General features: G+C 40.4%; 1 protein-coding gene across 2 annotated transcripts in view; it reads right to left on the minus strand.

The window, feature by feature from the left end:
• Positions 1–15,515, minus strand: part of PSIP1 (PC4 and SRSF1 interacting protein 1) — a 65,638-nt gene that overhangs the window by 13,396 nt on the left and 36,727 nt on the right. For both annotated transcript variants that reach the window (XM_084628109.1, XM_084628110.1), the window contains exons 9-13: positions 13,009–13,084; positions 11,450–11,678; positions 10,675–10,793; positions 7,470–7,525; positions 4,987–5,057 (exon numbers count right to left, since the gene is read on the minus strand). In XM_084628109.1, the coding sequence (XP_084484235.1) occupies positions 4,987–5,057; positions 7,470–7,525; positions 10,675–10,793; positions 11,450–11,678; positions 13,009–13,084 (551 nt within the window). The remainder of the gene's footprint in view (positions 1–4,986; positions 5,058–7,469; positions 7,526–10,674; positions 10,794–11,449; positions 11,679–13,008; positions 13,085–15,515) is intronic.

A 15,515-nucleotide genomic window follows, 5' to 3' on the forward strand; every position in this document is an offset into this window, starting at 1 on the left:
AAATCTAAAAGGCTCTGTCTTGTTTAGATAAAAATCTGAAGCTCAACAAACATCTAGGGTGTGGAGCGCCTTCGCTTGTCCTTATCAGCAAGAAGGCTGGCTTAAGCTGAACCTTTTTTTGTAAAAAAAAACTGCGTAAGGCAGATCTGTGACTACCGCATTCAGCTCTCGCGCTCACCTAGCGGGGATGAGGGCCAATAAGAAAGCCACTTTCACTGGAACGCATATAAATGAGCATGACACTAAAGGCTTGAAAGGAGGATCCATTAGAGCCAACACTACTGAATTCAAATCTCAAGTTAGTGCAGATCTCTGACAGACTGAAAATCTAGTTAGGCCTTTCAGAAACTTGGTCATGATAGCGTGAATGAAAACTGTCTTACCAATAATCTAAAGATAACATGTTGAGATGATGGCACTCTAATGGAGCTGGGCAACAGATGTTACTCCTTAAGATACAAGAGGTAGTCTAGGATTGAGTGTATCTTTGCCTAAATAGGCAGCACATTACCTGAGGCCAGCCAGCTGAAGAACATTTCCACTTATTCAGGTAAGCAACTTTTGTGGAAGGTTTCCTATGATGGAGCACATTCTGAACTGCTGCTGACAGACCCTCTCCTGTGCATTTAACCACTGATGTACCATGCTGTGAGGTACAGCATCTGAGGATTTGGGTGAAGTACCTAGCCATGGTTCTGTGCAATGAGGTCTCTGGTTATTGGTAACAGCCAGGGCTCTCAAGTGGAAAGCCTTTGAAGGCTGGAATACAATGGTTGCCCCAGGCTTGGCCAGGCTGGAACTTTTAAGTATTAGTCTGCCATGATCTTGTTTTAGCTTGAGAATGACCCTCGGAATCAGGGGGAATTAGTGGATATGGATATAACAGGTCCTTCTGCCATGGGAATAGAAATGTGTCTGAAGTTACCTGGGGCTATGGCCCACACTGTAACAGAATTGGGGAAAGAGACTGACTGATGAAAGACCCTCTACGTGGAATACTGAAGATAGAATGGTTGTGTTGAGAGACCATTCATGGTCTAAACTGAAGGACTGGTGTAGGTGTTCTGCCAAGCTGTTCTGAACCCCTGGCAAGTAAGATGCCTTCAGAATGATCAAGCTCCGAATGCAGATATTCCGCAACTTGACAGCTTCCTGACAGACGCTGTCTGACCTGGCATCTCCTCGTTTGTTTACATAAAACACTGCTGTGGTGCTGTGGGTTAGACCTTGGGAAAGTTTTTCCCCTGAATATGAGGCAGGAACCACTGACATGCACAAAAAAAGTTTGCAATTCGAGAATGTTTATATATAACCTGGGCCTTGTGGGCAGCCCGCAATCCTTGGGCCTAAAGATTGCCCAGAAGTGTTCCCCAGACCATGGTTGAAGCATCCATTACCAGAGTCATAGAGGGGAGAGGTGGAGCAAAGGAAACTCCCCTCCAGATTTTGTCTGGACTTACCCACCACTTCAGAGATGACAAAACCCCATCCAGGATGCACATACACTTGTCCAAGTGGTGAATGTGAGGGAAATATACTGATCTGAGCCATGCATGTAGCACTCTGAGGTGCAGACTGGTGTGAGGGATCATACTGGGTATGTCTTCACTGCAATTAAGAACCTGCAGCTGGCTCAGGCTCAGACTAAGGGGCTGTTAAATTGCAGTGTAGACGTTTGGGCTCAGAAAGAAAAGGTTCCCTAGAACTTTCCGGCAGTTGGTTCGCAAACTGTCTCCCCCAGTTGGAATACTTTTACCTTGACAACGATGCCTGGAGACTGGCAATGTAGAGCTGTAAATTCACCATAGAATAAATCTTTTTACCAAAAAGGTCAAGATTATCGGCATCACCTTCTTTAGGGGAAGCTTTAGCCCAGCCTTGATGACCCCTTTCATTCACCACAGCCACTACTAGTGAGTTTGGCATAGGGTGTAAATAAAACTGCTCAAAACCCTGGGACAGAACCTGATATTTATGTTTCATTCATTTGGCCACAGGTGGGATGGAAGAAGGGATTTGACGCCATGTTTTACAAAGCAGCCTTACTGCATCATTTATAGGCAGGGGTACCTTTTGCACAAGGGTGCGATGTAGAATTTCAGCTCCTACATTAATTCCATCTGAATGCCAAGAGAAACTGCCATTCTCCTAAGGTGATCTAGACCTATGTCATGAATGCAGTGCCGAATGTCTTGGATGTCTTCCTAGCCGCAGTAACATGCGCCATGGAGGAGCTGTTACCAGTACTGATGAGATTGAAGAGGGTGGCACCTGGCTTGTAGCCAATGAGTACAAAATAAAGAGTTCTGATGCAGACAACATCAGCACCTGCACTGACACTGGCCGACAGTCCTCACCCTAACGTAACAGCAACAGTGGTAACGATAAACGTAAGTCCCTTGCTTTGTCATAAGCCTTATACGTTGTTGGTACCGACATGGGGGGTTGTCCCGCTGTGATCAGAGAAGTCTGATCTGTCTCAGCCAAAGAAATAGCCCATTTCAATGGCCCAGGGAGGGCACCAGAGTCAATGGTTCAAGTCCCGCTGTATGAGCCGGTACTAGGGAGCAGAGAATGCACTCTGCCATCTGTACTGGACCAGCCTTCTCTGAAGGAATTCCAATTCCCGATCTTTGAGGAACCTGATGCCAACTTATTTTTGTTTCTGAGGCAGGAAACACTCAAGTCCTCAGCCTAGAGGAAGACAAGTCCCAGTGATGGGGACCTCATGTGGCCCCTATGTATAGACACATCTGGGGGAGTGCTCTGGGAAGGAATCGTGGAACAGCTTCCCTTGGGGTTTCAAGATGGTTTTGATGCCAGGCTAAGTGCCACCTCCATTAGGATGTAATGAAAGAATTATTTCCTCAGCGTTTTCATCTTGGTCTTGAAACTGCAACAAATGGTGCACCTATCTCTCAAGCAGATTTTGCCTAAGCACTTGATATAGTGTTAATGAGGGTCTCTGTTAGACATGGGCTTCCGACAACCTGAGCAAAGTGCCAAGATCTGGGGATCTTGGCATAGGCTTACCCAGCACTGGGTGAGGCCTGAAGACATGGTGGATTGAAAAAATTCGAACTAAAACAAAATTAGAATAAAGAAAAATCAAATGATGGGAAAAAAAACAAAAAGTAACATTAGATAAGTGACCAAGCAGCAGTAAGTTTGTTCACTGGGAACAAGATGGTCCAACCACTGTCCATGGACCGTAAGAATGAACTGAAGGAGCGGCAGGGCAACTATGCCCTTCCTGCCCTTGTATGGAGCACAAGGAGCTAAGAAGTGGGTGGGGCCACCCCTACACGTACCACTAAGGAAAACGCTTCAGCATCAGTGTGTGGGACATGCACACACCTACAGCGTAATGGACATATACAAGCACTTGAAGCAGCACCATTTATTTGGATTTCATGGTTGCCAATTCTTGAGATATTTTCATAAATCTTGTGATTTAAGACTATTTTTACTTGTCTCTTGCAAAAAAAATTCTGGCAGCCCAGGATTTCTGATTGAGCTGAAATTCATGCTGCATTTGTGGCTTCGAGCACTAGATACCAATGTTGGCAGACTGAACTGCAAATGCTGTACTGGAACTCAGACTGCCACTAGCAGAGGCCACTGCAGTGGTCACTGCGGAGTCAGCTTCTCCAGACTGCAAGTCAGTGGTGGGCAACCTGCGGCCTGTCAGGGTAATCTGCTGGTGGGCCGCCAGACAGTTTGTTTACATTTGCACGGAAAGCAGCAACCAGCGTATCCCTGCAGCCCGCGCCACTTCCCGCAGCTCCCATTGGCTGGGAATGGCGAACCTTGGCCACTGGGAGCTGCAGGTGGTCATGCAAATGTAAACAAACTGTCTGGCGGCTCACTAGTGGATTACCCTGACAGGCCACAGGTTGCCCACTGCTGCAGATTGTTCACGTGGAGCAGACAGATCAATGAGGAGCAGGCACTGGGCCAGAGGCAACACCAGCTCTCCTACCCTTTCCCTTAATTCCCCAGATAGTGCTATGAGGAGCAATGACGAAAGGGCAGAGAAGAAAGGACCCCAAACCAACGTGCCCACTCTCTAGCTCAACTGCACTCTTCCCTCTCCCCTCCACCCCCGCTGCTGGAATATATAGTGACAACAGAAGGCGCACAGACAGTGTCTAGTGAGAAGGCAGTGGGGAAGCAACCTTCCGCATCAGTCACAAGAAGTCAAAGGAAGTTACACAAAGGGACAGACTTTGGAAGGAAAGAAATGGGACAGAAGAAATCAAAGTCTAACATGGCTGACAAAAATCATTGGTTCAAATATATATAAAGGATGAATGAAGAGCACCTGCACCTGTGAAGATAGCACGGCAGGAGAGGGAGGTAGTGGAGAGACCATGAGGAAAGCTGAGAATGCAATGGATGGATTGCTTCAAGAAAGAGAGTAAGCAGTGGACCTTAGTGCCACTTTGGACAGATCAAGATACATTCTTGCATGAGAACCCAACCTCAGGCGATAGGATAAAAGGATGTAGTAGTAATTAATATAAAATTTTTGTTATGGTTTTCACCCACCTCCCCCTGTCTCATAATTTATGAACTTGCAAGTTGGTGACAGTAGGATTTAAACATCCCCTTGCATTCTGTGCAACCCAAATTTCACAGCATTATCCTGTACAACTTCACAGTGCACCAGTTCCAGAAAGTGGACTAGAAGTGGACAGATAATAGAAAAATGTGAAAACAGGCTAGGTTTCTTTGTACAAGGTAAGTGAAGAGCATATTTTAAGAATTTAGATAAAATATTGAAAAGTAAGTTAGAATTTTAGAATTCAGTTTGAAAAATCTATTAGTATTAATCTTAAAGTCAAAGTTTCTTTATTTAAGATGCAAGTTTATCTGATGGCATACCTTTAAATGCAACAATCTGTGTAATCTTTCAGAGCATTCCAAAACATTTTAGCTGACTGCACTGTACATATACACCTGTTATTAACACAACATACTTACAAGATTGTCAATTTTGAGCGAATTTTTAATTTCTGCATGTATCCTTTGAAGCCGAGAATCCATTGATGTTTCTAAAGATTAAAAATAATTATATTTGAATGATGTAGTGACTATCAAATCTATTAATGCAGGATATCTTTCAGAACAAGATTTCTACAAACATGAATTCCTGATTGAATGAAGAAAAAAATGTATGTATGGATAAGCAGCCATATCAGCTAACCATAAAGTACTCTATTTTGATCAAAACCATTAGTGTATCGGGTGGTTACACATTACAACAATTTTCCATACCTATGTCCAATTGTCAACTTTGAAATACAATATATTTGTTAACCCAGGCAAAACAAGTCCGGATAATAAGATATAAGTATTTGAACAGCCTTTAAATAAGGTGCCTGGGACCCCACAGAGTGGAGGAAAAGAGGTGGCCAGACCCTTCTCCTGCAAGAATCGGTGCTTCTAGGAACTTGGGAGTAACCTGTCACTTAAAATAGTAGCTCAAATTTGTCAAATAAGATGGCTGGCAAGCCATGACAAGTTTATTAGTGATAAAATGAAACAAAGAGGTTGGTTCTTTTACTAATTCATACGTGCTGAACTATCATCCATACTTTCTTCAGTTAGTAAATGGTGTGTGTTTGGGATATACTACAGACAAATGGAAAATTTGTTCTCTCTCACTTTTCTAGGTCTCCCATCTCCCCCAATTCATAGATTTCCAGGCCAGAAGTGGCCACTGTGATCATCTGATCTTCTATATACACAGGTCACAGAACTTCCAAAAAATAATTTCTAGAGTCTAGATTTTAGAAGAAGAACTAATTATGATTTTAAAAAATTGCTAGTGATGGAGAATTCAATACTACCCTTGGTGAGTTGTTACAACAGTTCATTACTCTCACCATTAAAAATGTACACCTTATTTCCAGTCTGAATTGTCTAGCTTCAACTTCCAGACATTGGATCATGTTATACCTTTCTCTGCTAGACTGAAGAGCCCATTATTAAGTATTTGTTCCCCATGTAGGTACTTATAAACAAATAAAGGTACCCCTTAACCTTCTCTTTGTTAAGCTAAATAGATTGAGCCCCTTGAGTCTATCACAATAAGGCATGTTTTCCAATCCATTCTTGTGGCTCTTCTCCAAACCCTCTTCAAATTTATCAACATCCTTCTTAAATTGTGGACACCAGAACTTGATCTACTATTCCAACAGCGGTCACACCAGTGCCAAACACAGAAGTAAAGTAACTCTTCTTTTACTTAAGATTCACGTTTATGCATCCGAGGGTCGCATTAGCCCTTTTGGCCACAGCACTGCATTTTGAGCTCCTGTTCAGCTGATTATCCACCACGACCCCCAAATCTTTTTCAGAGTCACCGCTTCCCAGGAGAGAGTCCCCCTTCCTGTAAGTATGTTCTACATTCTTTGGTCTTATATGTATATATTTATATTGAGACACATTTGGACAAAACAGCTTCCTATAAAATACTAGAGGAATCTCAGATTTGTCTTAGTCTATGCAACATCTCCACGCTCAAACCAGTACTTCCAAAGTGGTCTTGAAACACATTATTTTTGTTAAAAGAAGACCTTTAAACAGTAAAGCCTCACTCATCTGTATTAAGGGATCCTGAAGGGGTTACTGTATGGCATTGAAAGGCTTCTCAGGGGGTGGAGGTGTAGAAGAGTACAAGTGCAGGGGACCAATTCTAGAAAGGAAATAACGTGACTAGTTTTCCATTATGGATTCTGAGCCCTTCTCTAATCTTAAACAAATCAGGAGGTAGCAAATATTAAAGAATTTTACTAAGGTGGGAGGGGAGATATTTGGAATGGCCCCCAATAATTTCTTTTCTATGAAGACAGCCAACTTTGCTGAGCCCCGAGGAATGAAAAGGAATGACTTTCCCTTGCAAAGGTATCCCTAGAGGAGTCTGGGTCAGTGTACAAGGATGTGGAGGCCCCAGTAAGCTGTCAAGAGCCAACCCCTTCCCTTGGCAGGACAAATGTCTGTGACTAGTTGTGATAGGGCTCCTGAGTGTCGTCTTAAAGATTGAAACAGCTTGTCAACTGCTCTACTATGATGGGGCAGAAGAGAAAAAACAAATGGAGCACAGGAACTTCCTGAGTAGTCCTGTTCAGGGTGCAGAGAATCAGACAGTTCTCCCAAGAGATGGGTAACTCCCGGTTACTCACATAAACAGCTTTAAAAATGGAATGACAATGGATAAACCGGGAGTACTGGAGAGTGGCTTTCTTTGCACTGCTGAAGGCAGAGAAGCACATGGGAGGTAGCAAAAGACTTGGAACAAAAATGCACTGCCTAAAGTACTTGCAAGAAGCAGAGTCTCAGCCCAAAAAATCTTGGATTGTTTTGGTCCAGAAACCCCTCACTAATGAAGTTTCAGTTTATAGATATGTTTTATTTAAAATTAAAGAGACTAAAAATATTCTGTATAGCTTCATTAAACTAACCTCGCTTCTTCTCCATCTTCTTTACTTCTGGTTTCTTGTTTTCCTCTTTACTCTGCCTATTAAAAATGTTAAACATTTTACAACGTTTGTCTTCTTTTAAAATCTGTAATTTCAACTTTTTTAAATGAGATCTGCTATTTCATGACTAAGGCAGTAACTCAAAACTTAGCACAAAAAAAGGACAAACACTGATCTGCAATAATGAAGTAGATTATGATTAATTTAACAACAGCACGGATAGCAGAATCTCCCAGATTAACAAATTGGTTTCAATAGCAATTGGCATTTACACATAGCAAACGATTAAAGGAAGGATAAACAAATTAATCAAGTCACAAGGAATCGTACAGATTTATAAATTTTATTCTCTGTGCTTCTGTCACAAGTGAAAGTTAAAAAGAAAAATGCACAGTATGAAAGATTCACACAACAGAATATTTTATGACTTCAAGAACACTTTAATGGCTCACATCAGACTTTAAAAGTGGCATTTAGTTCTACCTCAGCTACACACAGTAATAGAGGTGGGGGATTCTAACAGTTCCTATCATATGGCACCTTCCCCCCCTGCAAAAAAAAAACAAAACCACACAAACCCTGCCCCCCCCCCACACCAAACAGTCAGCAGTGGAGGAGAGAAATCTACAGAAAACCTTAAGTGCCCTAATACAAATCGCCATATTATATATTAATCACATTGAAACACCTTAATAAGCACAGAAGTGTAATGAATTTAACCCCCCCCCACCCTCTTTACAGTATTTTTACAAATCTCAAGGCTCTTTCCCTTAGGATGAGTGAAAATACAATACAATAAAATGAAAACAAGGATTTAAAGGAAAAAACTTCAGGATAATGGCATGGCCACCCTCCAGTCACAAGAGGAGGACAGAAGACATTACAAAGTCTCAGTGTCTTATTTTGGAACAAAATAGAAGTTTTGAACTCTCAACTACATGGTTCAGGAACCACTATAAATCCTTTTTTATCAAGTCTTTAGACCAGTGGTGAGCAACCTGCGGCCCATGGGCCGCACGTGGCCTGTCAGGGTAATCCGCTGGCGAGCCACGAGACAGTTTGTTTACATTGACCGTCCACAGGCACGGCCACTCGCAGCTCCGAGCGGCCAAATTTCACCAATTCCAGCCAATGGGAGCTGTGGGAAGCGGAAACCAGCATGTCCCTGCGGCCTGGGTGCTTCCCGCAGCTCCCACTGGCCAGGCAAGGCGAACCGCGGCCACTGGAAGCTGCGGGCAGCCGTGCCTGTGGACGGTCAACGTAAACAAACTGTCTTGCAGCCTACCAGCGGATTACCCTGACAGGCCGCGTGCAGCCCATGGGCCGCAGGTCACCCACCACTGCTTTAGACTGTATTATAGTTGGTACTACTTCTACAAAGTCTTATTTTACGTTTGGCAAATCCTAACATGCAGTGGGACCACATTTTCTGCAATGCATTTTTAGTATATTTTTGATGCAGCTGACAACAGATATCAAAAACTAACCAAAAAAATCCATTTAAAAATAATATCAGTCCTTAAGCATATCCTGGATATTCCTCTCATTCTAACCAATTACAGGTTCACAGATTTACAGGAACACAAAACAAATTTCATAGTGCATCTTTCATGACACTGGCAGCCCAGAACAAAATACAGTTTTAAATATAAAGGAATAATACAGAGGCATAATAGAACAAATTTAAGATGCATAAGCAAGACTGTTCCATCTGTTTAGACTATTAGGTCTGTGAAGAATAACAGACTTCCTTCTGTATCAATGTGCAGGCAGAAGATACTGCAGAAGTAAAGAGCACATTTTAAATATTTTTTGGTTCTGGGTTTAGTGTTAACATGAGTCACTAGCTATAATAAAGGCCTGCATATTCCATGACATATGTATCCCAAGGCTGAAGCAAATGCTCTCCTCCTACCTATAATAATTTAAATGCAACCGTTTCTAGCTCTTCAGAAGCATGAAAGTAAACTTGAAAGATATTTAAAATGAGTTTATTTCATTAATATTAAAATGAATAACCAAATCAATACATTACAATTAGTTGCAGAATTAAAAGTGTAGCACAGAATCAAGCATTAACAATACATTCAGACTAGTTGTTGAGGAATGGTAGGGGCAGAGTTTAATATCTTTGGGAGCTGGAGATGCTTGCAATTTGGCAGCTAGCGAAAGGGAATGAATTTAGGCTGCCAAGAAAGGGTGGTTGAGGAGGACAGAAAGATAGAGTCTGGGTTCTTGTTACTAGGCATGGAAAGGTTAGAGGGGAACTGGTACGTGTTAGACTTTGTCATTATGTGGAGAGGGAGGGACGGTTTTCTCATGTAATTTTCTCCCAGAGTTTTGTTACCTTGTTCTCCCTTTCTTCCTCCCTCCCACCAACTGTGGGGATGGGGACATCATGATCTCCTGGTGATTCCTTCTTCACCCATTCCTGGAATTGCTCTCCAGAACAGGACAGAGATTTCTTCCCAGTGTGCCCCCCCCCCCCCAACCCCCAAGTTTCTGGCAGCATCTTCTCTCCATGCTGATGCTTGGTTCTTTTGTGATAGTTTCTCTTCTGAGTGCAGATTGCTCTTGAAATCACTCAACTGGCTTTGCAGAGCCAGAGTAGCATAAGCCAGAACCTTTTCCTTGTTCTGTCTGACGGTGTGGGCTCCAGCTGCCAGACAGAGAAGGAAATGTTTTCCAGGGAACCCTATTGCATTCCATAACCTGATCAGAATTCCACAGCCATGGATTTAATGAGCCCTAGCACTCTTTCAGCCTCATATATTCAAGATTTAAGACATGGTACATGGATCAGAGTTAAGTTCTCTTTCTTCATAAAGGTAAGCTTGAATACAGGAAGCATTCATAGTCACGATAATTCTAGACAGAACCTGCTGACTCTACCCTGATATTGGGAAGGCTAAGATACTGCAAGATTGACAATACTTTTTATATTCTCTGAAGTCCAATTTTCTCCCACCGTCCCCCAAATTATATTGATCCCTTATATTAATTTATAGTAACATATCCTCAATTTACATAGAAGTTAGAAAAAAATATCACTAGAAAAAGGGAAACCACCACCAGATATTTCAGACTGATCGCTAAAGGAATTTTTCTTCAGATTTTTTCTCTTTATGTTATCCTCAGCCACTACTATCAGCTTGCACAACCACTACATATTAAAGAATATACTCACGGCTCAGATTCTATCGGCTCTTCTTGCTTGCGTTTTCTTTCTCCAACATCTCGCTCATGTTGGCCTTTTAGCATGTTCCTCCTATGAGCACCCTGAAAGTTTCTTCCTCCTTTTTTCTTCTGTTTCATTTAACAGAGTTTAGAGATTGGGTGGGAAGAGAGGAATACTTAGATTACTACAAATCAAAAAAAACGTCAGCAGTTAAAATTTCAGAACTACATCACTACATCTGGTGCTCATTTTCTTCTCTCAGATGGAGCAAATCTGTTATCCCACATACAGGGAAAAAAAAAAAGAGCCACAAAATCCATACAAGGAATCGAGTCTGAAAGGATCAGAGCATTCTAGCTTTTTTTCCCTTTCAAAATACATCTCACAATACCCTTCGTATGCTCTCAAAAAGCAATTATAGAAAAATCCCCATGCATTCAAGGTTCTATTACACTTGCCTAAATGGAATTTTTTCATATTAAAAGATGCTACTTGCCCAAGGGTAGATTTAAATTAAAGCCACTTAAAAAAATTAGTTAATGCCAAGGATTACTGAAATGGCCTTTTGGAAGAGAGTTCTGCAACTTCTCATTCCATACCATGTCTCTGTATGGGAGTCAGAACACTTAGCTGCAACTGTTAATGCCCAGGATTGAAGACCTGGAATTAGCTTCAGGGCATATCTTCACTAAACCATTGTTTTCAGTGGATGTTTCCCCCAGTTTAGAAGATTAAATAAATCAATAGCCAAGATATAAACTAATCAAAGAAACATATACCTTACCTTATCACCTTCCTGCTCTTCTCCATCCTCTTCAGAATCAGAGGCTGATGTAGAACCCACTTTAGTGGTACTTTTTCTTTTTGGTTCGGTCTCTCTTTTTCCTTCCTTTTTCTCAATATCTTTCCTTGGTTTGTCTTCTTCCTTCTGATTCTCCTCATCTTTTTTCAGCTGTTTTTTTGGTTGTTTTTCTTCTGGTACTTTTTTCTTGGTCTTATCCTCCTCATGAACACTAAAATGCAATAAAAATTAGTTGTCTTTTAGTCAGAGTCCATGCTTAGGCTTTGTAATCCTTATCTATACTGAGTGTTAAATGGAGCCAAGTACTCTCAATAGCCAAAGGAGAAATGAATGTTTACATAAATGGCTTTATTAGAAAGAGTGCTTCATCACTTCATAGTTCATCTTTACAAAAAAATATGTCAATTCCCACTTTCTAAAGGATATCTTCGTAATCAAAAGGGTTTGGGTTTATCCCCTGTTTCTGAATTTACAGAGACAAATAATAGTAATGTTCAGTACTTGGGCCCAGCAAACACTTATGCATGTGCTTAATAGTATGCATACATGTAGACCTACTGGAGTTAGTGCAAGGAGTCAGTGAGACTATTCACGTGCATAAAGTTAAAACATGTGCTTAAGTATTTGTAAGTTTAGGGCTCAGGAGATGTAAACTCCCTCTTCTCAGTTTAACTGACTTAGACCCCAATCCTGCAAACCCTTGCTCCCATGATTAGCTTTAAACATGCAAGCAGTACCAATTACTTCAATGGACTGGCTTACATACTTAATGCTAAAAGAAAAGGAGTACTTGTGGCACCTTAGAGACTAACAAATTTATTTGAGCATAAGCTTTCGTGAGCTACAGCTCACTTCATCGGATGCAATGCTAAGCACATGTATGTTTGCAGTAAATGCTAACCTTTTTAATCAATTACACCAAGACATTTATTTAAGGCACATATCTAATGTAGATGCACATATGTCCTATAAACCTTCTAAAGACAGCTACGTAAGTTTAGAATATACAAATAGTTGACTATTCCTTCAATTATTAGGATGGTTAAGAGCTAGCATGACCCTAATATAGGGTGAAAGGGATGTGTACATAGCACTATCACATTTCAAACAGCACTTCGATTCCATGGTGTTCACTTGTGGGATTCTGGGGGTTTTATTACAAACCTCAATAAAGCAGCTGTAAAAGGCTAGTACAGGTTTTTTGCATGATCCTCCCTGTTTCTTCATCACAAAAATGAATATCTGGTATTAAGATATAAATGTACAGACAAACTTAACAGAAAATAAGGCTCTTTGAAGAAATTTTTCAAATTAGGGAGAAAAAGATTTCTATCATGCCTGAGTCTGAGCTACCTCGTCATTCTTACAGCTGATTTAAGTCTTTAGTAACTGCTTCATCTACCAAAGCAAGCAACCACCTATACCAAGTACCCCACGGAAAACAGTGCTCAGGCACTCAGTGACACAGTTATGCTAGTTTATTGAAAACAGCCATTTGATTTACAATATGTAAAGAGATTATATATTAAAATCCAACTCACATGTCACTTTCTGAAGGACAAGGTGGTTTCACCAATTTGGGTCGTCCTCTTGGTTTTGGAACCTTAGCTTCTGTAGCTAATGTTCACAGAAAGATCAGGTTAGTCTACAGCTTCTACCTGTTTCTTATTTAAAATAGACTATTCTCATAGCAACATCAACTGATAAAACAACAGCAGAGGGCTGGATATTGAATGGGATTGATATGCTGACCTGTGGCCTTTTCAGAGATTAGGTTAATAAATGAAATGGGTGTGGTGGTCTTATCCTGCAGAATAGAAGATGATTTTCCTCATTATAGGCTATCAGCAGGGCTAACTGCTATAGAACCATCAGGATGTTGTAAACAACAGATAAGGTGGGTTGGTAAAGTAATACGGGAGGCTTACACAACATGTACTTGTTATGCATGGCTATTGCCAGAGCCGTCAGTCATACATTTAATGCGAATATCAATTCACAATGTGTGTGACTATAATTATACAGCTATAGATATGTCTTGTGCAATTGTGGAGACTTTGGCACTCACATATGTTTAAGTTACAGAGAATGAATTTTTATAATAGCAAAGTAGTGCAAAATGTCTGTATTATGGAATTTTCAAAACTTCACTTGGGAGACTATTTCATACTGTACTGATCACTGTCAGGAAACTCCATTATCCACCCAGAGCTATACAGCGCACAGTTTTCTTAATTTCACCATATGTTTATAATATGCTAAACAATTTCTCTACCTCTTTGGCACTTCTATCCTAAGTAGTGTAAGATGAAAATATTGTGCACAGTACCACTTTAGATTAAATCTGCAGGAGATGCTAGCCTGCTACCCCCACTGAGCATGTTGCTAGGAAATGTACAGCATTGCTAAACAATACATGCACATGACACACTAATGCCAGGGTATGCTGTGTTGCATATTGCCTAGAGATATGTTCCCCAAAGAAGGCCAGAAGGGTGCATTTAATTCCATCTGGCTTTTATATTCACTCCTTGTATTACTTACATTCTGTGTATAAACGTAAGAGATAATATCTCCTCTTATATGGATGTTTTAAACATTTTACAATCCATTTTAAGTTGCTAAAATTGTATGTTTTGCTAGGAGAGATTGTGCGGATGACTTAAAAAAATTAATTCAAAGTCAAATATAAACTTCCTAGCTTCCATGCCAAAAAAACTCTAAGATCAGTTAAGCTATGGCTGCATTTAAAAAAAAAAACACACCGAAACAGAACTTATTTACACCTGCTGGCGTTATGAAAACATGAGTATCAGAAGCAACTTATCTGTTGTCCACACTACAGGCTACTATGGTTTACATAATTGCTCAAAAAACTATTTTCTCATGCAGTAGTATTAAACAGTGAATTTTAAAGAGCTTTTACTTACACGTATATTTACACAGTACTTATGACTTTTCACAAATTAAAAACTACAGTACATTACATCTTGCTATTTTCAAAAACAGAGCAGAATTGTTGGCAATATTTTTCATATTACATACATTTCATATATAGTTCTGTTCTCCCTTTCACTTGTTTACCAACTTTTCACAACATTCACTGCTTTCAATCTTCCTCAAAAAAAATCCCTCCAGTCCCTCAATTGTTTTCTTACTCTTCTCTGAGCTCCCTACAGGTTTTCTTGTGTTCAGGTGTCCAGAAATGAATGCTTTATTCCAGGAACATTCTTATCAAAGCTGCACAAAGAAATTACCACCTACATAATGAAAAGATAAAGCTTGTCTGTGAAGGAGACAGAGCTTTCTCAAGAGCTTGCCCAACACCACAGAATGAACTCCCATAGGAACAAAGGACCATCACAAATTTCAACAACTTCTGATCTTAGTACAAGGCACATTTGCTTGACTTTGCTTTCCCTAACATATAGCAATCTGTGTGTGCGTGCACATTATAAAAAAAAATTCAAAATAAAAACCAAACACTTCATTTCATCTACTTCTCCTTTGGGAGAGAAAATGAGAGACCACATTCATGACAGATAATTAGTCACGCTGCCTTAATTCACTACTCAAAGATGCTCAGACACTATGATTATGAGTGTGCTATAACAACCTATACAGAACAGAATTACACATGCAGCGCCCTACTATGTCTGAGATGCTTTTGCACATCACTCTTCCTTATCTCCTAACCTTTATTTTTGATTCCCCATCTTTGGTTTGTTTCAGTTTTGTCTCTGAAAACCTTTACTATAAATATAAATGTATCTTTACTGATGGCAACTGACAAGTCCTAAGTATTCATTCATACTGTTTTTTGTATTTTTTTTCAGTTTGGTAATTTATAACATTTAAGATATAATACAAGTGTTCCTTTTTCCAAGCATAATAAAGCCCGGTGAACTTTAATGAAAGGTGAAATATATCTAGCAGCCACAAATATACATGCTTTGATTAATAGCATCAGTGGTTTGAGCATTGGCCTTCTAAACCCAGGGTTGTGAGTTCAATCCTTGAGGAGGTCATTTAGGGATCTGGGGCAAAA

The sequence above is a fragment of the Lepidochelys olivacea genome (genome assembly GCF_965140295.1).
Source record: "Lepidochelys olivacea isolate rLepOli2 genome assembly, chromosome: 5".
Taxonomy (NCBI): Eukaryota; Metazoa; Chordata; order Testudines; family Cheloniidae; genus Lepidochelys; species Lepidochelys olivacea.